The sequence below is a fragment of the Lepidochelys olivacea genome (assembly GCF_965140295.1).
Source record: "Lepidochelys olivacea isolate rLepOli2 genome assembly, chromosome: 11".
Lineage (NCBI taxonomy): Eukaryota > Metazoa > Chordata > Testudines > Cheloniidae > Lepidochelys > Lepidochelys olivacea.
Window position 1 is genome coordinate 33,550,198 of NC_140421.1, and position 24,023 is coordinate 33,574,220.

Sequence of the window (24,023 nt, forward strand, 5' to 3'; positions counted from 1 at the left end):
GGAGGATCAGATACTACATGGTTTCTCCCCTATTATGCTGGAGGGGAAAGCATGCTTATAGTACAGAAATGACATGCAGAAACTCTGCTACCACTCTGACCTTGAGAGGAGGATTGCTCTCTCACTTTACCTCAGACAGTTTCCAAGCACCCAGCCAAATTATTCAGGCTGAATGCTATGGAGAAGATTTTTGCCTTAGTGGAAGACAGTGAGCATGCAGTGCATCCGGCAGTGTGCTTTTACACTGCTTAAATGCTAAGCCTTTGGCAACACAGACCCAACATTAGTTTGATAGCAAACTGGGGAATGTTCTCGCTCCCATTACAGCCAATGAGAACGGTAGGCTCTTGGAGGAGGTGATTAGTGCTTTCCAGGATTAGGCCCTGGGGATCATACTGCAAAATAACAAGCAAAAATTAAGGCTGCTGTTCTCTTGTGGGCATATTATTTTTTTACACACACCCACCATTTGTTAACATGGAGTGAAACAAGCTAAGACGCCAGTTCAAAGGATAGGAAAAAGAAAAATAAGGGGGAGAGGGAGGAAAAAAGAAAGCACGATGATATGAAATATTTTTATATCCAAATCCTAAATAATATCTTTTTAAAAATAAAATGTAGTTAACTACAATGTATTTTAAAGTAGCATGTCTCTATATACACATATAAGATACAAAAATTAACATTCTTCAGAATAAAAAGGTCACAATTTTTGGCCTAAAATATATGGCAATGTCGTTCTAATATGAGAAGTTAAGAGGGAACTTTTGGTACCAGCTTAAATTAAAACCAAATGAAAGAACAAGACAAATATTTTGCAGAGGATCTGATCTCAGCAAATCAGTGTACTTCGAAGCTTTTTCTCTTGGGAAAATGGAGTTGGATTCTAAACTAGATGAAAGAAAGGACATGCAAACAACAGGATAGAAGTGCAGAACACACACTGCAATTTATTTCTGTTACTAAGTTACGATCCTGCAAACCATTGCACAAGTAGCCCTTACTCACATGAATTGCTCCAGTTACTTCAAAGAAACTATTTGTGTGAGTAAAGGTTACAAGAACAGTGTCCTAAATCAGCTGTTTCATTTTATCACCACCACAGATGATTCTCTTTCATATTTCCTGTACTGTAACATTTGGCATTCCAGTTAATTTTTTTCTCTATACTATATATCTGTTTGCAAGCATTAATATTATAAATGGCAGGGTGTTCTCTACATTCCAGAGGGGAAAAAAATTCTATAGGTTTGATTTGCCTCAAGAGTAGTTTAAATTACACAAATGCAAGAAGTACTGTTTCGAATGTCATTACATGATAGAATGCTAGGGATTGTGGGAAAGATTTCAAGCCCTGGGTTAACATTTTATACCATTCTTTGAAGATAATTTACAGTTTTCTCTCCACTTCCTCAGTAACAAAGGACTGTCAGAGCTGACAGGGTCTGAATTTGCTTGTTTATTTACATTTGCTGTTCTTTTTAAATGCAAAGAAACATTATAATGGTTATTTTTCATTTTGCTTATGATTTGGTCACAGGATTATTTTATCAAACCTATCAACAGTGCTGAACACTAGCAATGCTGCATTAAAATCCCCCTAATAAAATGTTACCAATACAAATAGTTGGTCTTAGAATATGAGAAGAGAAAAAATGTTCACTTTTCTCCTTCACAGGGCTGGATAATTTTAACATTACATAGTTCAGACTTCAGTAGAATGAGCCTTTAACAATATGGTTAACAAGACAACTATTGTTTCAAAGAGTTAAGTGAAACTGCATTGGAGCCTAAGCTGTATTTGCTTTTAAAATCTTGTTCTCATATATGTGACCTCCTTTTCTTTACAGAAAACTGCCCCTATTGTTGTCAGCACAGCATTCTGAAAGTTCATGTGGGGAGAATCCAACTCAGAGTCCAAACTGTGAAGCACTTTTGAAGAGTGTCTGTAGCTGAAACTGAACATGTCTGACTCTCCAGAACATGCTGGATAGCTTATGGAGAAGTGACAGTTTCTGGAATCAGCTGTCCAGAGCCAGCTAAACTAATTGTTTTAATACTTGTTAACATTTATAGTAGCCTACATTGATGCTACTTATTAAGGATCATGTTCCCATATCTCACATGAGGCCAGACCACATCCTGCCACGGAAAAGCCTCCAAGAAGGGTCCCTGGGGAAGAATACACCATGAGCTGCTCCTAGCAGATTTTTCCCTAAGCTCTTCTGCAGGGGAGAAGGATTGCCCCTCCACAGAATGAAAGCCTGGGGATCCCATAGCATTTACAGGCAACATGATGCCATATCACCTCTCTCCTACTTGAGACCCTCAGCCGAGTGGCTGCAGACCACTGTAGTCAGTGCTTCCTTCACCAGCAGCTGCCTTTGAAACATAAAGAGTGAATTCCTCTCCCATAGCCCATGCCTCACCCTGCATGAGAACTCTCCCCACAGACGACTTTCCATGGGATGTAGCATGGGGTGGAGTGCTGAGGAGGTGGCTGACTCCCACTTCTGTGAGCAAAGAACAAGCTGTGCATGCTGACTGACTCATCCATGTGTGGATCTTGCTGAAGGGTGGGAACAACTGGACCCAGGTTGCCAATGTGCTGTTCCCATCAAAGGAAATTCTGACTCAGGCTGTCAAAATTATGATTTGACTTATTCCTACATCTAGAATTAATTTAATCATCACAGTGAAGATGGAGTTTAAAATGGTTGCTACTATTAAGTTAAGATTTTACTTGCTTTTGCTTTAAACACAAAAGCCTCTCAGGAAGTGCACAGCACCTCAGAGGATCAGGTGTGAAATGACAACTCTCTTTTCCCTTCCAGGTCTTCCTTCAAGCTCCCCCTAAAAAAATACACAAAGCCTTTCAATCCACTAGAAGATATGAATCTAGAACAAAAAGACCCATGCACCCATCAAAATTACTTTGAGAGCGGGCCTTTATTTGATCATGCACTATAAACATCTTTCAACTTTACTTTCTGTCCAGTTAACATGTAAACACTTAGGAGAGGGGACAGTGTCTTCTTTCGTCTATGCAATGTCAGTACAGCCACTCATTACAACCCACACAAGCAGCTTTGTTTGCTTACAGTTAAATTTGCTCAAGTGTGCTAGCAAATCACCACAAGTCACGGAAATTGCCACCTAAGAAAACAATTAACAACTTATGCCAAGCACAATTCCCATGATATATCATCCAAACGCCATCATTCCCAAATGCCTCTATGCTGACCTGAAAAGACAACCTGTCAGGGTTAAAGATATTTCAGTATCTGTCTCCCATCAGTCTTGGGCCTCTCTATTGAAAATGACAACAAGGACTGCTATAGAAATGAGGTCCCTTCTTTTTTCAACTCAACTCAGCTGAGAATCAGTGGCAACCACCAACAGGCAGAATAGGTTTTAAATTAAATACTAGTTTTAGAAAACAGATGGGTGAAGAGTCAGGGCAAGTGGAGAAGGCACAATTAAGAGAGTTATGTGTTGCAGACTGTGTTAAATAAGGCCAACAACAGCAGTCCTTGAAGAAGGAACACAGAGTAGCTGCTGGTATCATACAGCATATAACTGAGCATCATAGTCAAGTACTGTGGAATTCTGTTTTTTTCCCCAAATAAAAAGTAGAATAAAACTCTTCTATAAACAGGATTGTTGGTCATTTCTTGTCCAGAGATGTATGCAAAAAATAATAAATAAATATAAATCTCTTAAGAATTACTTTAAAACCTCCTTCCCCCCCACCCAACAACATATTTCACTATTCCGTTTAATTATAATGTAAAATTGATGTAAAGTTTCACTGCAACTATGAGATACAGACACACCAAGATTCATATATTCCAAGACCTGAAGGGACTGCTGTGGTCATCTAGCCTGACCTCCTGTATGACACAAGCCACAGAACTTTCCCAAAATAATTCCTAAAGAGTATCTTTTAGAAAAAAATCCAATCTGGACTTAAAAGTTGTCCGTGATGGAGAATCCACCATGACCCTTGGTAAATTGATGTTAAAAACGTACACCTTATTTCCAGTCTGGATTCATCAAGCTTCAACTTCCAGCCACTGAATGGTGTTACATCTTTCTCGGCTAGACTGAAAATCCCTTTATTAAATATTTGTTTCCCATGTAGATGTTCAGACTAATCAAGTCACCCGTTAAGCTTCTTTTTGTTAAGCTAAATAGACAGACTCAAGGAGCTCAATCATTATAGTCCCTAGACCTAAAGGAAAGGAGTGACTAACTAAGTGGAGAAAAAGGAATAGAGGAGAACTACTGGACAGGAAGATACTAAGAGAAAATACTTTTGTGAATTTAGCTTTTAATTCCCCCATTTCTTTGAACTATATAACCATTAAAAATCTGAATGAGATGTACAAGTTTCTTTAAAGATTGTGATCAGAGAGAACACCTTTCTGAATGAGTTAAAAACAAAACAGAACTGGTAAAGCTGTTTACTATATCCCAACCACGTTCTCTTAATGAATTCCACTGTGTAAAAAAGTTGGTCTGTGCTGATCTTCCCTGACTGGAGTGGCAGCAGCTCCCTGCTACAGTAAATTTTAAAACTCTAATTCACATCATATCAATACTAGGGTGACCAGACAGCAAGTGTGAAAAATCAGGACAGGAGGTTGGGGGTAATAGGAGCCTATATAAGAAAAAGACCCAAAAATCAGGACTGTCCCTATAAAATTGGGACCATCTGGGTCACCCTAATCAATACTGAAGGTAAATGAACAGAGCAGACAAATGACAACCCAATCAGAGGTCATAATCACATAGCCACAAAGAACAGTGAGGCACCAGCACATCAAAGGGCTGGTCACATAACTAGTTTCAGTTATAAAATGATATTAATATTTCATTTTGCACATTTCTGGATGCTCTTGACCAAAACAAAAAAGTATTAAACTAATCAACAAAAATCTTAGATTGTGAAAACAAAGCTGTCTACCACATCTGATTTTATCATTTCAATATGAACAGGCTCCTTCCAGGAAAACAGTTTTAGTTACCTCTCTGCCACAAGGCTGAATTTTTAAAGCTGTGCAGCTACCTTTTTGCTGAAACAAATAATTAAAATAAAAGCTCTACAAGATTTATGATTTCCCATGTACATATAAAACAAGGCCAGCCATTACAAGATTGTGTTTCAATGTTCTGACCATCCTGGAACAGAACAATGGTCTGCAGTGGCAATTATATTCACTAATTTTATTACCTTAAACCAGCTGCTTTCCTAGTTGTAATCCAATTAAACATCTACATAATATCCACTACAACAATAACATGATAAGGAGGAAGTCCTAAGTGAAGCTATCCAGAGCAAGAATTGTTTAAAAATATATTTGTGAACAGTTTGATATAAGTGAGGCCGTGCTACCAAGCAAGGTGCCACAAGTACTCCTTTTCTTTTTATGGATACAGACTAACACGGCTGCTACTCTGAAACCTGTCATCAAGCAGGCTTGGAATTGAATATACCTAAACTGGTCTGGTCTGGTGATTTAGGCTGCACTGGAATACAAGAAATGTAAATTTAGCAGCAATAGTTAAATGCTCTTCCTGGGATTATGGAGCATCAGTGAGGAGGAGAAAGGTCTGCTGCATTATTCTCTGTACCCCCATCCTGAATTAATGATGTAGCACAGTGGCCCGCAGACTTTTCAGGGTCAGGCCCCCCCCCTTACACTTGTCTATGCCCTCTCCCCACCCCCAATCAAGTGACTGGGGGCTGAGCTGAGGCCTGGGGCTGAGGCTGGGGCCTGCCGCACCCCCCTGAACATTCCTCTGCACCACCCCCCCCAAGGGGGCATGCCCCACAGTTTGGGGACCTCTGATATAATGGCACTAGAAGAGGACCTGGGAGAAACTATCAGTCAGACCTTTCAGATCTTCCTGCTGAAGATGATGCAACACTGCAGAGGAGAGTGGCAGGTAAACTGCAGGCAAAAAAAAAAAAGAGGATGAAGGGCTGAACAACCATGTGGATTGGGCATAAAGATCACAAGTGGTAAGGCACAGTTCACACTGAGATGCTGGAAAGCACCTAGAATACATGTCAGAGCAAGTTACCAATTAGGGGCTGAATCCTGCTCGCTCTCGCTCACATGAGTGAACCTTAATACCATCAGTAGTCTCACTCAAGTCAGTGACTGCTGGTATGAGTAAGAGTTTGCAATTTCAGATCCTCAGACATTAACTGTAAACTGTAAGTAGTGAGCTTTTACGTAACAGAACCTAAATAAAAGCTACAGTTAAAACAAGCCCCATATAATGTATTCTGGAGTGCAAAAACCAGCACAGCCCACTTCCACCAGCTATTTCTGCACTGAGAGAGAAGGAGTAACATGAGACCCAGATGGGACCACCCCTACATCCCAGAACTGTGCAGGGGAGATCCACTCCAAGGCATGAGAACCTATTTGCCACTCCCAGCTATATGGGCTTGGGGAAAGAAACTGTAGGAAGGAGCCAGCCAGAAACTGAAGACAGCAGAACAGCTGCAAAAATAGTTCATGCAGGGACAGACAGAGACTGATGATATCATCACTGCTTTCTGCAGTTTTCACTGTGAGCATTCTCTTGCCTGGGCTGATTGGCTGTTTGCGCCAATCCCTCCTGTTCCCCCCCTCGTCTTTTTGCTTAACTAATATCCTTCTAACATAACATCACCCCCACCACCCCACATACTGAAAACATGATGACATTTGCCAGACATCACACTGATCACGCTGTTTGTATGTTACATTCATTTCCCCTGCCCTCCATCTGTATTGTCTATTTAGATTGTAAGCTCTTGGGGGCAGGGGTGGTCTATTGCAGATTTGCACAGGTGCCTAGCATAATGGGGCCCTGTTCCCAGATGACCCCTAGGCACTACCGTAATAAACATGATAAATATTTTGCTTTTTCCATATTTCTGCCTCTGGCAGACCAGATATGTTTTTGCTTTTACAGCACAGGACTGGAATAGTAGGCTTGTGTTTAAATGGCCTATTCATAATTGTAGGTTTTTCATTTTCAATGGAAATGCCACTAATACCATCTGAAAATATCTGCACTCCCAGGCGATCCACCTTCACAAAAAATACAATATACTGTTTTAATCTGGCAGAAAAAGGACAAGCTGCTCCTACTCATGTGTTGTTAAAAGGGCCGAGGAAAGGAGGTGGGGAGTAGTAGATTTCTATAGTAGGAAAGATATTGGGGGAAAAAAAAAAAAGCTCTCTATCATATTTTGAGAAGTACTTTTCCGGAGAAAAAGGCATTATTTAAAGTGGTGCATAAATGAATACAATTTACAAATATACTATAGGGCCTCACTGCAAACAGAACAACAAGCTCTACCCTTCTGTAGTTAAATAAGAACTTTCTAGAGCAACTTCCCAAAAGAATTTACTCAAAATAAAAACCACCATTCAAGTTCAGCACTGCCAGCTCCTCTATGCCAGAACTGAACTTACTGAATGAAGCAATGAGAAGAAAAACAAAGTCTTTGTACCACCAGAACCACATATGCCACTTTTTAATAGAAGAATCTGTATAGTGACTCAAATACTCTGATTAATTATATTTAAAGATCGGTTATTTTGCTATAAAATAATCCCTATTTAATATGATTTTTCAATATTATAGTATAATGTACAATGCTGTTTTGGAAAGGGAAATAAAAATCAATATGCATGACAAGTAGCTCGTGCTCTAACTGTAGTTTATTTGGACACTTAAACTATATGCAACTGTTTATTTTATGGACTAAATTAACTCCTCTCTCCACAAGGCCTGAAGAAATGGGCATAGCACAAGGAATTAAGTAGGAACTGGAGGATGGAATTCAGCTCGTAGCATCAAGGAAGGCTATGAGACTACAACGTAATCCTTCCACACAGGTTTCTAGATCCTGAATCTGCCAAAGAGTAAATCTACTAGGCCACTTCCTAACCTACTCACCACACACCTATTAACAGCTGCTTATTGTGAACCAGAGGAGAAACCACTTCTGCAACATGCAGGTATACTGTGGACTCTCCACTCACACACCTTGCTCAAGACTATCCCTGGAGTTTCACAGCTCAGGGGACTTTGTGTGAGCCTTCTTGCAAGAGAATGAATTCCATCCTATAACTGGAAACTGTCCAGTAAAAATTATTACAGGTGTTTCTAACAACAGCTTGAATTATAAGAACAAACAACATTTAAGGATTTAAGGTAGGATCCCGATTCCTTTAGCATCAATAGCAGCTTTGCCACTGACTTCAGTGGGACAAGGATTTCACCCCGGTTTATTTTATATTTGACTCAGTCTGAACAAAGAAAACAGACAATCAGTTTCACTTTGTGGCTTTTTTGAGATCGCACAATGATGCGATGTTTTGGTTGTAAACACTTCAAGGAAAGGTCTGAATATACATCAAAACCTGTTTTCAGTTAATCAAATCAAACACATAACATTTTTACTAATTTTACGTTCTATAATAAATAAATGAATGAATGAATGAAAACACCTTTTTTCCTGAAAGCAGCCTGGCAGTATCTGTTTAATAAAAATATTTAAATAAAGTGTGAGTAATTTATGTTGGATTGATATAAACGGAGTTAAACAAGACAAAAATAGAATTTCTCTTGATTTCTCATTTACCAAGTGCATATTAAAGGTTGTTTATCTAAGAAGTTTTTAGCAGTTATAAGATCAGTAAGTGGCAAGGAAGCCCCAGTGAAGCAGCTGGATATTGCAAAATCCAGTTTGGAAACTAAATACCATGTTCCCCAGCTACTTCCTGGAAACCTGTACAGTTTACACAGAATTGCGGAAAGTGAGAATTTGGCATCTGGAACTTTCCATAATTCATAAAAGTGAGCCTCTAATAGTAAGCCTCTGCATTAGGAGAGTCTTGTTTCCATATGATAGAACTGACATTAACTCCAGTTGCTAAAGGGCTATGTTGGCAGAGAAGCCTACAGTTTTTAATAAACTACTCAGATTTTTGGTCAAATGTTCCAAGTCTTCGATTTCAAATCTTCTGGAAATCTCACTTGCTTCCTCAGCAGAAATGGAGAATTTTAAGATAGAAGAGGAGAATATCTTAACACAGGAATCTCTTACCGGAGAAATTCCTCATAGAAATTAACTCATAGAAGCGTCATCTATCCTGAGAGGCCTCAAGCTCGCTTTCAGGAACCATTTGTCTTCCAACAAAAAAGGCAAGAGCCAAAAGCCAGGTACAGAATAATGATTCCAGAATAGGCTCTGCAGTGTAGACATAGCCAAAGATCATTCTATAATGAACTACAGATTGAGCAAATAACTCAGAACCTTTGCCCAATTCAAGAGGCAAAGAACAAAACCAGAAAAAGATCACAATTTTTTTTCTCTGATTGCCAGAAACACACACACACACTCAAACTGGGGAAGCTCCGAGAGAGATAAGAGAAGTCTGTTCAAGATGACAAAATGTTTAAAGTTATGAGTGCTTCCTGCTACCAGTCAGCTACTGAAGAGAAGCAACAACCCAACAGTCTCAACTTGGAGGATCCTGAGGGTGCTTCTGTATTATTTTTAAAAAACAAGTTTTAAAAAAAGGAAAAACTCTTCTACCATACATGTATCTAGAATGAGTTAAACCTTAGAGAAGTCATCTTCCTGTGCAAGGCTCTAGTATTTCATAATTTATGAATGGCTCCTTTCACAAAATTAATTATCTGTTCCTTTTTTAGTAAGATTTATGGGAATCTTTCAGGACATACACTGTAATAAGTCTAATTTTTTTCTGATAGTTGGCCCAACTCTTTCATTATAATCACAAGACTATTGAAACAGTGAGGATTATCCTAAAAGCAGAAAGTTTTATTTTTGCAATAAACGTTACATTTCTCAAACTAGAAATTTGTAATTTTCTCGCAATAAAAATTTCATTTTTCTAAATTAGGCATAATATTGTTTTCTATCTACAGATACAATATTCAGCTGTGAAGGTTTGGAACTGTTATAAGGTCTTTCAAACAAACCAGTCCTTTGAAAATCTGACCATATTATGTCATGCCTATTAAAAAAAAAAAGACAGAAAGAAGAAAGAAGAAGCTATTTGGTCAGTTACTAGATTTTTGCCCCTTACCCTCCCCCATCATCCCTACCACTTTTTGCATTGTTAGCCCATGATTTTTAATTATGCTATCTTTACATATAATTTGATCTCAACTGGATATAAAGAATACAGGAATAACTGACACTGCCTGTTTCAGAAAATGAGAACAAAATTATGAGAAATGGGCAAAAATGCAACAACAAAACACTGCTGGAAGGAACAGACAACTCGTAGCAATATTTGGTAGTGGCTGGCAGGAACTATTGCTGAGCAGGTAAACAAAGTTAGGAGGGATATGGATGTGGTAGAAAAGAAAGAGAAAGAACAATAAGAAGAGAGGACCTGTGATCCTGATGTTTCCAGTGATACCAAAATTTTCAAAAACAGCCATATATTTTATTTTAGATGCTGCAATTTTTGGGTACTCAATATTTTTGGGCCTGATTTTTTAGAAGTGCTAAGCACTTTGATAGGAGTTGTAAGTATTTAGCTCTATCCAGCTGAACAGACCTTTCCGTAACAGGAAGCTGATGAGCTATTTGAAGAGGGAGGAGATCATGGAAATATACCAGCATTGAGCAGCCACTATTTGGGAAGAGAACAGGTGGTGTCCTTGAAACAGGCATGTAGTCAAGTGGATGTGAAGAACTTCTGAGAGCGAGCAGCCATAAAGGCAGATATGGATTGGTACAGACTCTGGAATAACTAATTCTGGATGCATTTTCATAAGTGAAAATGACAAGAATACTGGCATAACGTATGTCAATCTAATTAGTATAAAACAAAGCTTCATCAACTGACCTGCACAACTCACACTACTTTTAAGGAAAAATTGTAAAATAAACTTCAGTAAGATTATTGACAGTTATATGGGCACCAACATTGATCAAAGAATCCTGTTTTTTAGAAGAAGGAGCAAGAAGGGGGGAACCCAGCCATCCTTAAAATAGAGGCTCTATTTGCATACAGGAGAGCAAGAACTCTAAAAATAACAAATGTGAACAAATGTCACGTATGTATTTAATTGCACCTTCTGAACATCATTTGAAAATCTGGAAACTGTGAGGTCATTTAGACTTTGGAATACAGCTCAGAGTAAATGGTGGAAGCTCCATCATTGGGATAATGAAATACAGAGGAGAACTTTAAAAGATATAATACAGAGAACAATTCTGCTTTGGCAGACAAATTGACAAGATCAATTAATATGCATGATTAGACTGGAAAGATTTATTTTTATCTGTAAATGTCAATAAACATTGATTCCACCATACACGCGCACTATTTTTTTCAATTGACAACTGAAATTTATAAACAAAGTCAGAAAAATGCTGCTTGAGAACTTAGCGTCTGATTTAAGGAAATTTACTTTGCATATTGTAACATGTGATGTTGACAATTTGTGTTTTAATGTTTATAAAGCTTCAACCTTTTGAATCTGAATGCCTACTGTCATTAATTATTATCTGACACCTCCGCCCATAATTTCCAGCAACTATGAAAATTTAAAATAGATAAAAATAGAAAAAAATGCTTAAAAACAAACAGATATTATCCATTGAAATTATAAATCAAATTCTATCAAACCTAAATATGACCCCTCCAGATTTAATTTATATTAATTTCTGAAATTATGGACAGAACGGCAAAAAAGTTTTGCTAAAGTACAAATCAACAGTCCAGCACCTATTTTTCCAGAGTGTCATCTAGTGGTTCAAATAAACTGGGAGCCAGGATGTAGGGGTCTTTTCCTGGCTGTGTTGCTGACTAGTGGCGTGACCATGGACAAGACTTTTTAGATATCCTCATTTATAAATCTGTTAAATGGGGGACAAAAGCCTGCATAAAGTTATTTGAGGTTTAATCAGTGTTTGAGAATCTCAAAGAGGTTCCATATAAACCCAAACTATTAAAGTGTACTTTTGCAGGAATGAAAAATTAGGGGCTTTCCTTGTTTACCAGACAGAAAGTAGAAACTGAAACTTACAGGCTATCAGTAAATTTTACAGGGGGTATAATATTTTGTTTCAATAATGGTCTGGCAAGTGTGTTGTGAATCTTGAAATTTTTTCATTTTTTAGAAAGTCAATATAGCAGTCAAGAATTATATGTTCCAGAGAAGAAATGTGATTTAAAAAAAAAAAGTGTAAATAATATAATTATACACCCACTCCATATTCAGAAATACCCAAAATGCATGGATTTATACAACATCCTGTTGATATGAACTTTGCTAAACAGTGTTGTCTGAAAAAGTTTCTCTAAGCTATGTCTATACCGCGTTTTTTAGCCCTGATGTAGCTGAACTATACGCAAACCCCTACTGCAATCGTACAGCACTAGTGCCAATCTTAGTTTGAAACTGGTGAAAGCTGCCCAGGTGCAAGTTTACACTGGTTCAGCTTTATTATTTGTCTTGGTGCAGCTACATCAGTTGCTAACTGAGAAGATCTTAATCATATGTTTTTAAAAACAAGCTACACAACTGTTTGATAATTTTCAAATGTTTTTAATCTTTTGTGATTACAGCAGATAAACAAGTAGTCAGGAGAATGGGTGTCCATGTTTTTTTAAAATCAGGAACCTGGGATACACTTATTTACTATATATTTAGTCTGTTCTCTGCTTCTGAAGGTGCCACACATGCTCAGCGCTTACTGATTTCAAAAGTTGACAGTTCTCATCACATCACAGACTCAAGAATACTAAACATGGGGCTAGATTTCTTCTCCCTTCATGACATTAGCACTCGCATCACAAACGTCCTGTAAGTTTAAAAGACTGAATTTTAAGAGTAGTACTTACGGTTGGCATAGTTTTACCAGGTCCTGGTCAGTGGTGTTTGGAGGCAGTCCTCGGATGTAAAGGTTTGTTTTACTTAATTGGTCCCAGCCTGAGTTGCTGCTGCTACTGCTGTTGTTATTACTGCTGGTGGTGCTGGGGCTAGGAGGAGCCATTGGGTGGGATGGTACAATGGACGGCTGCAAAACAAAGACAGAGCTTGTCAGAATGAAATACGGACTACCTGCAGCATTAACAGCATATTTGCCACTCTGAACATGTTAACTCTGTGCAGCTACTCGTATTCTAAATACGCCCGTTTTCACCATATTTGGCATGGGATCATTAGGTGTACTCTGATATGCAGAATAATAATCTCAAGCACTCTAAATGCATGACACTGATTCAAATTACATATACCCTCTGTTTTATATTTCTCACAGGATTATATCACCACCCTCCACTGGGACATTAGATGTTAAAAAAAAAAAAATTTTGATTTCAGGTTCTCATTAACATATATAAAAACAATTTAACTTCACAAAAATAGTTTCATATGTTATAAAAGAATTAAATATTACAGGTACTAAAAATGTATTAATTTAGACTGAATATGCGGGCCAAATGTATTAACGCTACATAACCCATTCACTGCTCAACATTAATCTGTTTAAACTAGGTTCAGGGTTTGGTATATAGAGCCTGCATAGTACCATGGCAAACACACCATTAAACATCCTTTTAATCTTTTATTAAAGATACAGAGAAGAAGAAAAAACAGTTAAACCATTTGAAATATGAAGTACTGTATTAAGTAAGGATTTAAATTTTAACAAAATGTTTGTTCCCTTTAATAGTTTTTTCTTCTAAAAACTCCAGCTAATTGGGGGAAGAAAGAAGAAGTTAGTTGAGATGAACTGGAGCTGTTGCTGCTGCTAAAGTCCAACCCCATTTCATCTCACGTTGCATCTGGGATTCAGCTGGAGCTCGCAGAGGGATCCAGAAGACATGGCCACCTCTTTCTGGGCTGTTCTGATCAGGACACCTCTCAGGATTATGATGAAGATAGCTTGGGCTCGGAGAGGTGGCAGCCAGGATGGTGAGTCTCATGCCAGTAGACTCCACATGATCTCTTATTTTCCCCCAAAGCCTCTTTCTTTAAAGATGCCACCAGTTAGGCCTAATATCGGATACATCAATTTTGCTCCATTAATTCTTGGTTTCACGTTTTCCGTTATTCCAAAGCATGATTTTAACACTGTGCTTGATCATATCAGTGGGCCCTTTTTGTTTGGGTTAATCCAGTATTTCTTTCTCCTTTTCATACCTTTTCCCATCAACATTTATTATAAGGTATTATGACATCTTACCAACTTTCACACTTATTTACAGTGGAGCTCACAACTGCAGTAAATTTGTACTCCCAATGACAACAGAACTATAGAAGCTAAATATTAAATTTCATAGCAAAAAAAGACAGTTATCTGTTCCGTAACTGGTGTTCTTTAAGATGTGTTGCTCATGTCCATTCCACAGTAGATGTGCACGCGCACCATGTGCACCGGTGCCAGAAGTTTTTCCCTTAGCAGTACCCGTGGGGGGGGGGGGAAGCACTGCTGTGACCCCTGGAGTGGTGCCTCTATATCGCGCTATGAGGGGAGCCGTGAGCTCCCCACACCCTTGGTTCCTTCTTGTCGGACAACTCCGACAGAAGGGAAGGAGGGAGGGATATGGAATAGACACGAGCAACACATCTCGAAGAACACCAGTTACGGAACAGGTAACTGTCTTTTCTTCTTCGAGTGCTTGCTCATGTGTATTCCACAGTAGGTGATTCCAAGCTATATCTGTGGGAGGTAGGTAGGAGTTCATGAGTTCCCGGGACACAGTACTGCTCTGCCGAACCCAACGTCATCCCTAGTTTGGGAGATGATCTCATAGTGTGCAGTGAATGTTTGTACTGAAGACCAGGTGGCAGTTCTACAGATGTCCTGGATAGGGGCATGGGCTACGTAGGCAGCCGACGAGGCCTGAGCCCTTGTTGAGTGTGCTCTGATGATCAGTGGCGGGGGAACCCCTGGCAGATCATAGCACATGTGTATGCACGAGGTGATCCAGCGAGAAAGACGCTGGGTGGAAATAGGCTGCCCCTTCATATGCTCGGCCGAGGCAACAAAGAGTTGCGAGGATTTACGGAACGGTTTAGTCCGATCCAGGTAGAAGGCCAGTGCCTTGTGCACATTGAGCATGTGGAGGCAGCATTCCTCATTGGAGGAATGGGGCTTGGGACAGAGCACGGGAAGGAAGATGTCCTGTTCCATATGGAAGGCGTAGATCACCTTCGAGAGGAATGAAGGGTGTGGGCGAAGTTGAACCTTATCCTTGTGGAAGACCGTATGTGGAGGTTCCGAGGTCAAGGCCCTGAGCTCTGAGACACATCGGGCTGACGTGATTGCTACATGGAAGGCTACCTTCCAGGAGGGGTGAGACCAGGAACATGTGGCCAAGGGTTCAAAGGGAGGCCCCATGAAGTGGGACACCACCAGGTTTAGGTCCCATTGCAGTACAGGGGATCTAGCATATGGGAATGAATGGTCAAGGCCTCTCAGGAAGCGTGAGGTCATAATATGGGAGAAGACTGAGTGCTCTTGCACCAGTGGGTGGAAGGCCGATACGGCCACCAAGCATACTCTGACAGAGGCGGGAGTCAGCCCTTGCGTCCTAAGGGACGGGAAGTACTCAAGGATAAGCTAGAGCGGTGTGGACGATAGGGAGACTCTTCGCTCTCCCGCCCACCTGGAAAATCTGGACCACCTTGCCAGGTACGTCCAGCGTGTGGACGGCTTCCTACTTTCCAGGAGGACCTGCCTGACTTCCTCAGAACACCTCCTCTCCTCCTTGTCTAGCCACTGAGCAGCCATGCTGTCAGCTGGAGAGCGACCAGATTGTGATGAAGGAGGCGGCCCCCACTCTGGGAGAGGAGGTTTGGGTGAAGCAGCAACCTCCTCGGAGGGGCTGCCAACAGGTCCAGTAGGGTCCCGTACCAGTGTTGATGGGCCAGGCTGGGGTGATAAGGATGATAAGTGCCTTGTCTGTTTCCACTTTTTCTAGAACTTTGCCTGTAAGGGGTAAAGGTGGAAAAACATAGAAAAGCTGGTCCGACCATGACAGGAGGAAGGCATCTGAGATCACGTCCCTTCCCAACCCCGCCCCGGAACAAAACCGGGGGCAACGCCAGTTCTGGCGGGTCACGAACAGGTCCACGTAGGGAATTCCCCACTCTCGGAAGAGCCGGTGAGTGATCTCCGAGTGGAGTGACCACTCGTAATGGGGGGAGAAAACCCTGCTGAGGCAATCAGCCTGTGTATTGCAGGCGCCCGGTAGGTGGAAAGCCCTCAGGGAGATGTCGTGGACTATACAGATCTCCCATAGGCTCAGGGCTTCCCGGCAGAGGGCCGAGGACTGTACCCCATCTTCTCTGTTGATGTAGAACATCGTGGTGGTGTTGTCCGTAAGGACTCTGACAACCTTACCGTGAAGCTGCGTGACGAAAGCCACACACGCCAACTGTATCGCCTTGAGCTCTCTGACATTTATATGGAGGGACACATCCGAGGTTGACCACATCCCTTGGGTTTTCATGTTCCCTATGTGGGCTCCCCAGCCCAAGTCCGACGCATCAGACACCAGGTCTATTGAATGGGCCATCTCCCGGAAAGGAACCCCTTGGAGCACATTGCCCAAGGAGGACCACCATTGAAGGGAGGCAATTACCGGGGTCGGTTCCAAGAGGTCCTTGTCCAGGCCATCCCGCGCCTGGGAGAAGTGGGAAGCTAGCCATAGCTGGAGGGGCCTCATTTGGAGCCTGGCGTGGTGGACCACATATCTGCATGCCACCATGTGTCCCAGGATCTGAAGGCACGCCCTTGCTGTTGTCACTGGAAAAGCCGTGACCGAGGCGATAAGACCTTTGAGGGTTTCAAAACTGCCCATTGGGAGAAAAGCTGTGGCCCTTAAGGAGTCCAATAGTGCCCCTATGAATTCTATACGCTGCACCAGGACCAGCGCTGATTTGGTCTCATTTACCAAGAGGCCGAGATTGGCACATGTAGACAGGAGCAGATCCATATGGGCCCTCACCTGAGGCTGTGAGTTGCCCTTGAGAAGCCAATCGTCCAGATATGCGAACATCTGGACCCCTGCTCGTCTGAGGTCGGCCGCCACAACCGTCATACACTTTGTGAATACCCTGGGCACCGTGGATAGGCCAAAAGGGAGAACCGTGAACTGGTAGTGGTTGGGCCCCACCAGGAAACGGAGGAAGTGCCTGTGCCCTTCGAAAACATGGATGTGGAAATACGCGTCGTGAAGGTCCACGGCCGCGTACCAGTCCCCTGGGTCCAGGGAGGGGATAATAGAAGCCAGGAACACCATGTGGAACTTGGAGGGACCATAAACCGATTGAGATTCCGCAGATCTAGGATGGGCCTGAGACCCCCTTTCACCTTTGGGATCAGGAAATATCGGGAGTAGAAGCCCCTGCCCTGGAATTCTACTGGCACTCTCTCCACCGCCCCCAGGCGTAGTAATCGTTCCACCTCCTGACCTAGGAGGTGAACGTGCTCTGGGTCCTCTGAGCCCGCCAGGGATGGGGGTGAACTGAACTGCAACATGTAGCCCTTGGAAATGGTGTTGAGGACCCAGTGGTCCGAGGTTATTCGTGACCATTCCCCACGGAAGGCAGACAATCGGTTGCTGAACACAAACTTTATTAGTAGGGGGGTTTCCCATGGCAACTACCCTGATGTCCCCCTGCAAATAGTCAAAACCGACTCTTTCCCTGCCTCTTGCCCTTAGAGGGCCCAGGCTGTGGGGCAGAGCGGGACTGTCGTTGAGGCCGGCGCTTTTGGTCTCTCGGCCTCTTGTAAGGAGGCTCATATTTGCTCTGTGCAGGGTGAGCCGACATCTGCAGTTTGGCCTTGTCCTTAGCTGGAGGGATGTATAGGCCCAAGGTCTTCAGGGTGGTGCAAGAGTCTTTCATCCCGTGCAGCCTGACGTCTGTCTGTTCAGTGAACAGGGCTTTCGGGCACGTCCTGCATGAGGGACTGGGCCTCCACCGAAAGCCAGACAGGAGGAGCCACGACGCCCTGTGCATGGAGATTGCGGAGGCCATCAAGCAAGCCGCTGTATCCACCACGTCTGTCGCTGCCTGCAGGGCAGCTTTGGCTGCCGTAGCCCCCTCTTCCACCAATGCCTTAAAGTCCTTCCTATCCCACTCTGGGAGGAGTGGCTTGAAATTTGGCAGGGACTCCCATAAATTAAAATCATAATCGGCTCAGTAAGGCCTGATGGTTGGCCACCCTGAGCTGGAAACTCGAAGAGGAGTAAAGTTTTCTACCAAAAGAGTCTAGTCTCTTGGCGTCTTTATTCTTCAGGGTGGGCGCGGGCTGGCCCTGCCGCTCCTGGTGGTTCACAGATTCCATCACCAGAGAGTTAGGTGCTGGGTAAGAGTAGAGGTATTCGTGGTTCTTAGCCAGCACGAAATACTTCCTCTCAGCCTTCTTGGAAATCGGGGCCAGAGAGGTAGGAGTTAGCCACAAGGCGTTGGAGATGTTGGCTACTCCTTGGTGAAGGGGTAAAGCCACACAGCCCAGTACCGAGGGGGACAGTACATTAAAGAGGGAATTGGATGGGCCCTCCATCTCCTCGGCCTGCAGCTGGAGGCTTGACGCCACCCACTTTAGCCGGTCTTGATGTGCCCTGAAGTATTCCTGTGGAGCAGAGGGCCGCGGTGCTGTGATGGTGTCATCTGGTGCAGGAGAGGAGGCCAACTCAGCCAGTGCTAGAGGATCAACCCCCAGGTCGGAGTCCGGGAGCGCAGCCGACTCATGACCTGTCGACTTGCCCTCTGCCTAGATAACGAGGCCAATGAGGCCTCGGACGCCCCGGCCACCAAGCAAGTTCCCGCCTGGGTGGGCATTGATGGCCATGGTGCCCATTGACACCATTGTCCCTGCCATGGGGCTCCTTGCCACTGTCCAGGCTGCGGGCCCGGTGGCGCTATCTGGTCCGGCGGAGCGGTACGGCCCAGCGAGGGGCGGCTGGGTGCCGAGGCCACCACCGACCGAACTGTACCATAAGAGCAGTGGGAGCGGCAGTGCCTACAATGCCGTCTTCCACGGGACTGACGTCAAGGACTGGTACCCGCTGGAAGTACTGTTCCGAGACTCGCTTCTGCGCCTGAAGCTACGGTGCCACACGGCAGGAGCCCTGTCTGCGACGCCTGACAGAGCGGGAGCTCGTGTGGGAGCGTCGACGTCAGTCGTGCCGAGACCGGCTACGATAGCTGCGTCGTGAAGAGGAGCGCCTTCAATACCTATCTCGGTGCCTGCATCCGCTGCTGCGTGGGGCGGAGGGACCCGGAGACTCCTGCCCAGATGGAACCCTGGTTGGCGTCGAGGGTGGTGGACGTGAGCTGCGAGTGGACCGGTTGCTGCGTGAGAGCTATGCTGTGCTGGGGACGCCTGTTGCGTGCCCAGCGGCGGTTTGCCTCAGGGCCGAGGGCCCGCCACCGGCGGCACCCCGGGCACCAGCAAGCTCAGAATGTCTCGTGCAGCCTGTAGAGTCTCCGGCGTCGATGGTATTCTGACCGCGGGAGAGGTGCGTGTCAGTGCTGCTGGGCTACTCCGCTCAGCACAAGTCGGAGGTTTCGAGCCCGGAGAGGACCGAGGGCTACCCAACACGTGACCAGCCTCTCCCCCTTCTCTCGGCGCTGCTGCAAAGTCGAGCTCTTCCTTTGTTTCTTGGAAGGTGAACGGTGCCGACTGGTGGAGGGGGCTCCGCTGTGCACCACGAGTTACTAACAACTAGCTAAAGATACCACTAAGATCAATTGGAAAGGCTGCAGCAACGCTGGAGCAAGAAGTTCTGACACACTTTCGCTGCGGCAAGAAGGAACTGAGGGTGGGGTGGAGCTCGCGGTTCCCCTTATAGCGCGATATAGAGGCGCCACTCCAGGGGTCACAGCAGCACTCCCCCTATGGGTACTGCTAAGGGAAAAACTTACAGCACTGATGCACGTGGCGTGCACACACACCTACTGTGGAATATACGTGAGCAAGCACTCGAAGAAGTCCTCCTTTATCACTGTTGCCTCTGCGTACATTACAAAGATTGATTTATCCTCACAGCTCCCCTGTATAGTAGGGAAGTATTTTTATTATGTTACTATTTTACAGACAGAGAACAAAGGTTACAGGCCAGATTTTTAAAAGTATCTAAGCACCTGAAGATGCAGGTAGGTACCCAGTGCAATTTTCAAGAGTGCCTATGTGACTAATTCATCTGTGACTAAATCACTGAGTGATTTCAATGTTTTTGAAATACTTTGAGAATCTCAGGTAAAGGGCTCATATAAATCCAAATTATTAACGTTTCAGCGGGAGTTAGGAACCAAGGCATGGTGAAATCCCACTAGGCACCTCTCAGCATCTTTAGGTATTTAAATAATTTTTAATAAACTGACCCTAAGTGACCATTTTACAATCCTACAGAAAGCCTGTGGCTGAGCTGGGAAATGATCTCGGAACTTCTGAATCCTAATCCTGTGCCTTAACCACAGCACAATATGACACTCTATAACAAGAAAGTTTTTTGTATGGAAATTCCTATGTGATGTAATTAAAGAGCATTTTAATGTATATGCATGGACATAGGGACAGAGCTAAGGTTACGTACGTAAATTCCATAAATTGCAAGGTTTACACTAGTAGTGTGTGTCCACAGGGCAGAGCCCCTTTCCTGCAAAACTTCAGAGCTCCACAGCTGGGGAAGGTAGGCGTAAAGAGTCACAATGGATTAGGATGGAAGACAAGGTGAAAAAAAGTGAATTCTAATATAGATTTGGAGGTGGACACTTAGGACACGAAAAGAGTGAAACTATTCAGGAATCATTGTGGGGTACGGCGGGAAAGGCATGCTGTCGTGAGCCAGAGAACTATATCAGATATAAGTATACCTTTGTAGCTAATCATAATTGTGTTTCTATTTTTTTTGTGTTTTCTTGGGAGTGTTTTGTAATCTTTCAATTCAGGATATTAAGAAGATTTATTATACAGTAACAATAACATTTAGTTGCAACATCCAGTTTAACACCATAAAATTAGGTTTGAAATGCAGAAACATGACTTTTAGACAACATCAATACCCAACTGAAATGTTATGTAAAGCTTTGAGCTCTCATGCATGCTCAACTGCTAAAAAACTTCAAATTTAAATCTCAAAGGATTATTTTAAATATGAAAAAAATCTGTCCCTAGAGCATTTTTTTGCAATTTTATAATTCAAAAGCAGTCACTGTAGAAAATTTTTTATAAAATATCAAATCTCTTTCGAAAGATTTACATTTTGATCTCAAGCCTTGACCCAGAGTTTTGTCCAGGCATGATTCAAAATGGGATAGAAATTAAACTCTCCCTTTAAATTTGTAACAAAAACACGGAGAGATTCTAACCATAGCAGCACGATAGGTGCAGTTAGAGCATACTGCTTCCACTAACGCAAGGCAACTATTTTTAGGGTTGTAAGCTATGCACAAAGCAGTTAACTTCAAAACTTTTTCATACTGCACTAAAAGCTAGGTTTGCATAATGCTATTCCCTTCCCTAAATGGATCTCTTTTGAAAGGTACACTAATGTGTAAGCTGAAGAAAGATACAATTGTTCTGTTTAAAGTTTTACAGTCAACTGCTTTCCTCATATTAGACACACACGTACAACTTCCACTGAAATCAGTCACACCCATGCATATATGTATGTGGCCAAAATCTGGCTCTCAGATGGTAATTATAATATACACGTATAGCAAATAGAAACTATTTTCAATGCTTCAATGCTTTTTTTTGTGCACTTTGTGTACAATTTGGATCACAAAATCTTATTATGAAGAGCATAAACACTGTAACAGGGGTGGCCAAACCAGGCTCTTTTACAGTTAAAGTGCAACTTGTGGAGCCCCGTACACCCCCTCCTCCATTCTCGACCTACCGGGGTGGGGGAGCTTGGGACCTCTCCCTTGTAGCAGGGTGATGGAGTAAGGGCTTCTGCCCAGCGAGGGAGGGGGGATCTCAGGGTTTCAGCCCCGCAGGGCATGTCTGTTGGGGCTTGGGGCTTCAGCAGAAGCAGGGCTGAAGCCCAAGTCCTGGCAGATACCTCCCATGAGGCTGAAGTCCCATCAGGTGTGTCCCAGCACTCAAAATTTGAAAGATTGTCATATGCGGCTCAGAGGGTCAGTAAGTTTGGCCACCCCAGCACTATAAACTGGGTTTGGGGGAAATAAATAAATAAATAAAAAGCTCACTTCTAGTCTGTGGCACGTGGAGAGAGAGTTTTTCCTCCTGAGTGCAGGGGGAAAGTCCCAAGACACATACTTATGAGGAATTTAAGCTTTTTCTAAAATATGAAATTGCTTCTAGTCCTAGTGATTACATTCAAATAGGAAGTGAATGTAAGTCTATGCAGTGTTGTGTTCCTAAAGCTACAGACAGCTTTCAGTGCCTGCTAGCTTTTCATAACTTTACCAACCTCAAAATGCTTTACAATTACAGATGTTCAAAAGAGTGACTTAGAAACACACAATCACTGGATTAAAGGGACAGTGGCATCTTAAACCATATACTGTAAGCAAATTTCTTTACCTATTTTATTTGCAACACTGTTATATTATAAATGAAATAACCGAAAAAGTAAAATTCATTTGCTACTATTTATACTCTTTACTTACTTCCTAACTACTCTTAGCATGTACAATGAGAAATCAATTATGTTAGTTTCACTTTTGTTTGTTGCTAGTTTTACTTTCAAATTCTTATTGTTGCATAGCTTGGCTTTGAAACACTGTTGGGAAACGTATTTGCTTAATAGCAGTTTTTATGAACAATAACTGCAAATGTTTTGATTGGTTTTAGGTTTTATAAAAGCTTATTTTACAAAACAAATTCTGCTCCAAATTAAAATGGAGTCTCTTTAAGAGCAGCAGTTGATCTAGTGATATGAACTTAAACATTTTGCAATGTGATTTTTAAACTGGAATCTACAAGGCAACACGTTAATTAGTTGAACATTTTTCCTATTAAAATGAACTACAGGATCTTAAAATTAACGCTAAATCAGTGTAAATGATGAATAAAGCTGAATAGATGGTCTTTGCTGTGTAGTGACAATATGACTTTTCATTATAAATGTCATCCCCAGTCCACACTGGTTTACCATTTCCTTCCTACTTCTCATTCCCAGAACTAATCAGCGATTAGACTTTCCCCCAGGAGTTTCCTCTATATCCCCTTCAACACAGACTGACTCACCTTCTACATAAAATAGGTCACTCTATTGCTATACTGTGCCTCCCTGTTCCACTGGTGAGAATCTTCAAAGGCCTCAGCTGGCCTCACTCAGAGACCCTATTGCTAATCCCTCACAACCTCATCCTGAGAGCAGTGATCAATGGAGAAGTTACAGGTAACGGTCACTAAGGTGAAATTTTCAAAGGCTGAGCATTCCCAGTGGAAGGCCCTCATCTGAGGAAGGCAAAGCCTTTGCTCCTCTTATGGGATGTGAAATGCCATCCTTTTTGGCACAGGCAGTCCCTCTGTAACAGCAGAATTGCCTGTCAGCTTTTCCTTTGGATATAAAAGACAAACAACAGGAATAATCAGAGAATCATAGATGTGTACGACAGGAAGGGTCCTCAAGAGATCTTCTAGTCCAGTCTCCTGCACTCAAGACAGGACTAAGTATTATCTAGACCATCCCTGACAGGTGTTTGTCTAACCTGCTCTTAAAAACCTCCAATGATGGAGATTCCACAACCACCCTAGGCAATTTATTGCAGTGTTTAACCACCCTGTCAGTTAGGAAGTTTTTCCTAATGTCCAACCTAAACCTCCCTTGCTGCAATTTAAGTCCACTGCTTCTTGTCCTATCCTCAGAGGTCAACAAGAACAATTTTTCTCCCTCCTCCTTTTAACAACCTTATAACCTTATGTAATCTCGAATAAGAAAGCAGCACAAAGTGATGGGAGTGTATGGTCATCTAGGACTGAACCATTCTTTCCTTAATTTCATATACTAGATACTACAGTGGTG

At 42.6% G+C, this 24,023-nt stretch overlaps 1 protein-coding gene across 7 annotated transcripts in view; it reads right to left on the bottom strand.

Moving 5' to 3' along the window:
* The window catches only part of RBMS1 (RNA binding motif single stranded interacting protein 1), a 207,239-nt gene that overhangs the window by 82,533 nt on the left and 100,683 nt on the right, over positions 1-24,023 (bottom strand). For all 7 annotated transcript variants that reach the window (XM_084643426.1, XM_084643427.1, XM_084643429.1 and 4 more), the window contains one exon: positions 12,906-13,081. In XM_084643426.1, coding sequence (XP_084499552.1) covers positions 12,906-13,081 — 176 coding nt within the window. The remainder of the gene's footprint in view (positions 1-12,905; positions 13,082-24,023) is intronic.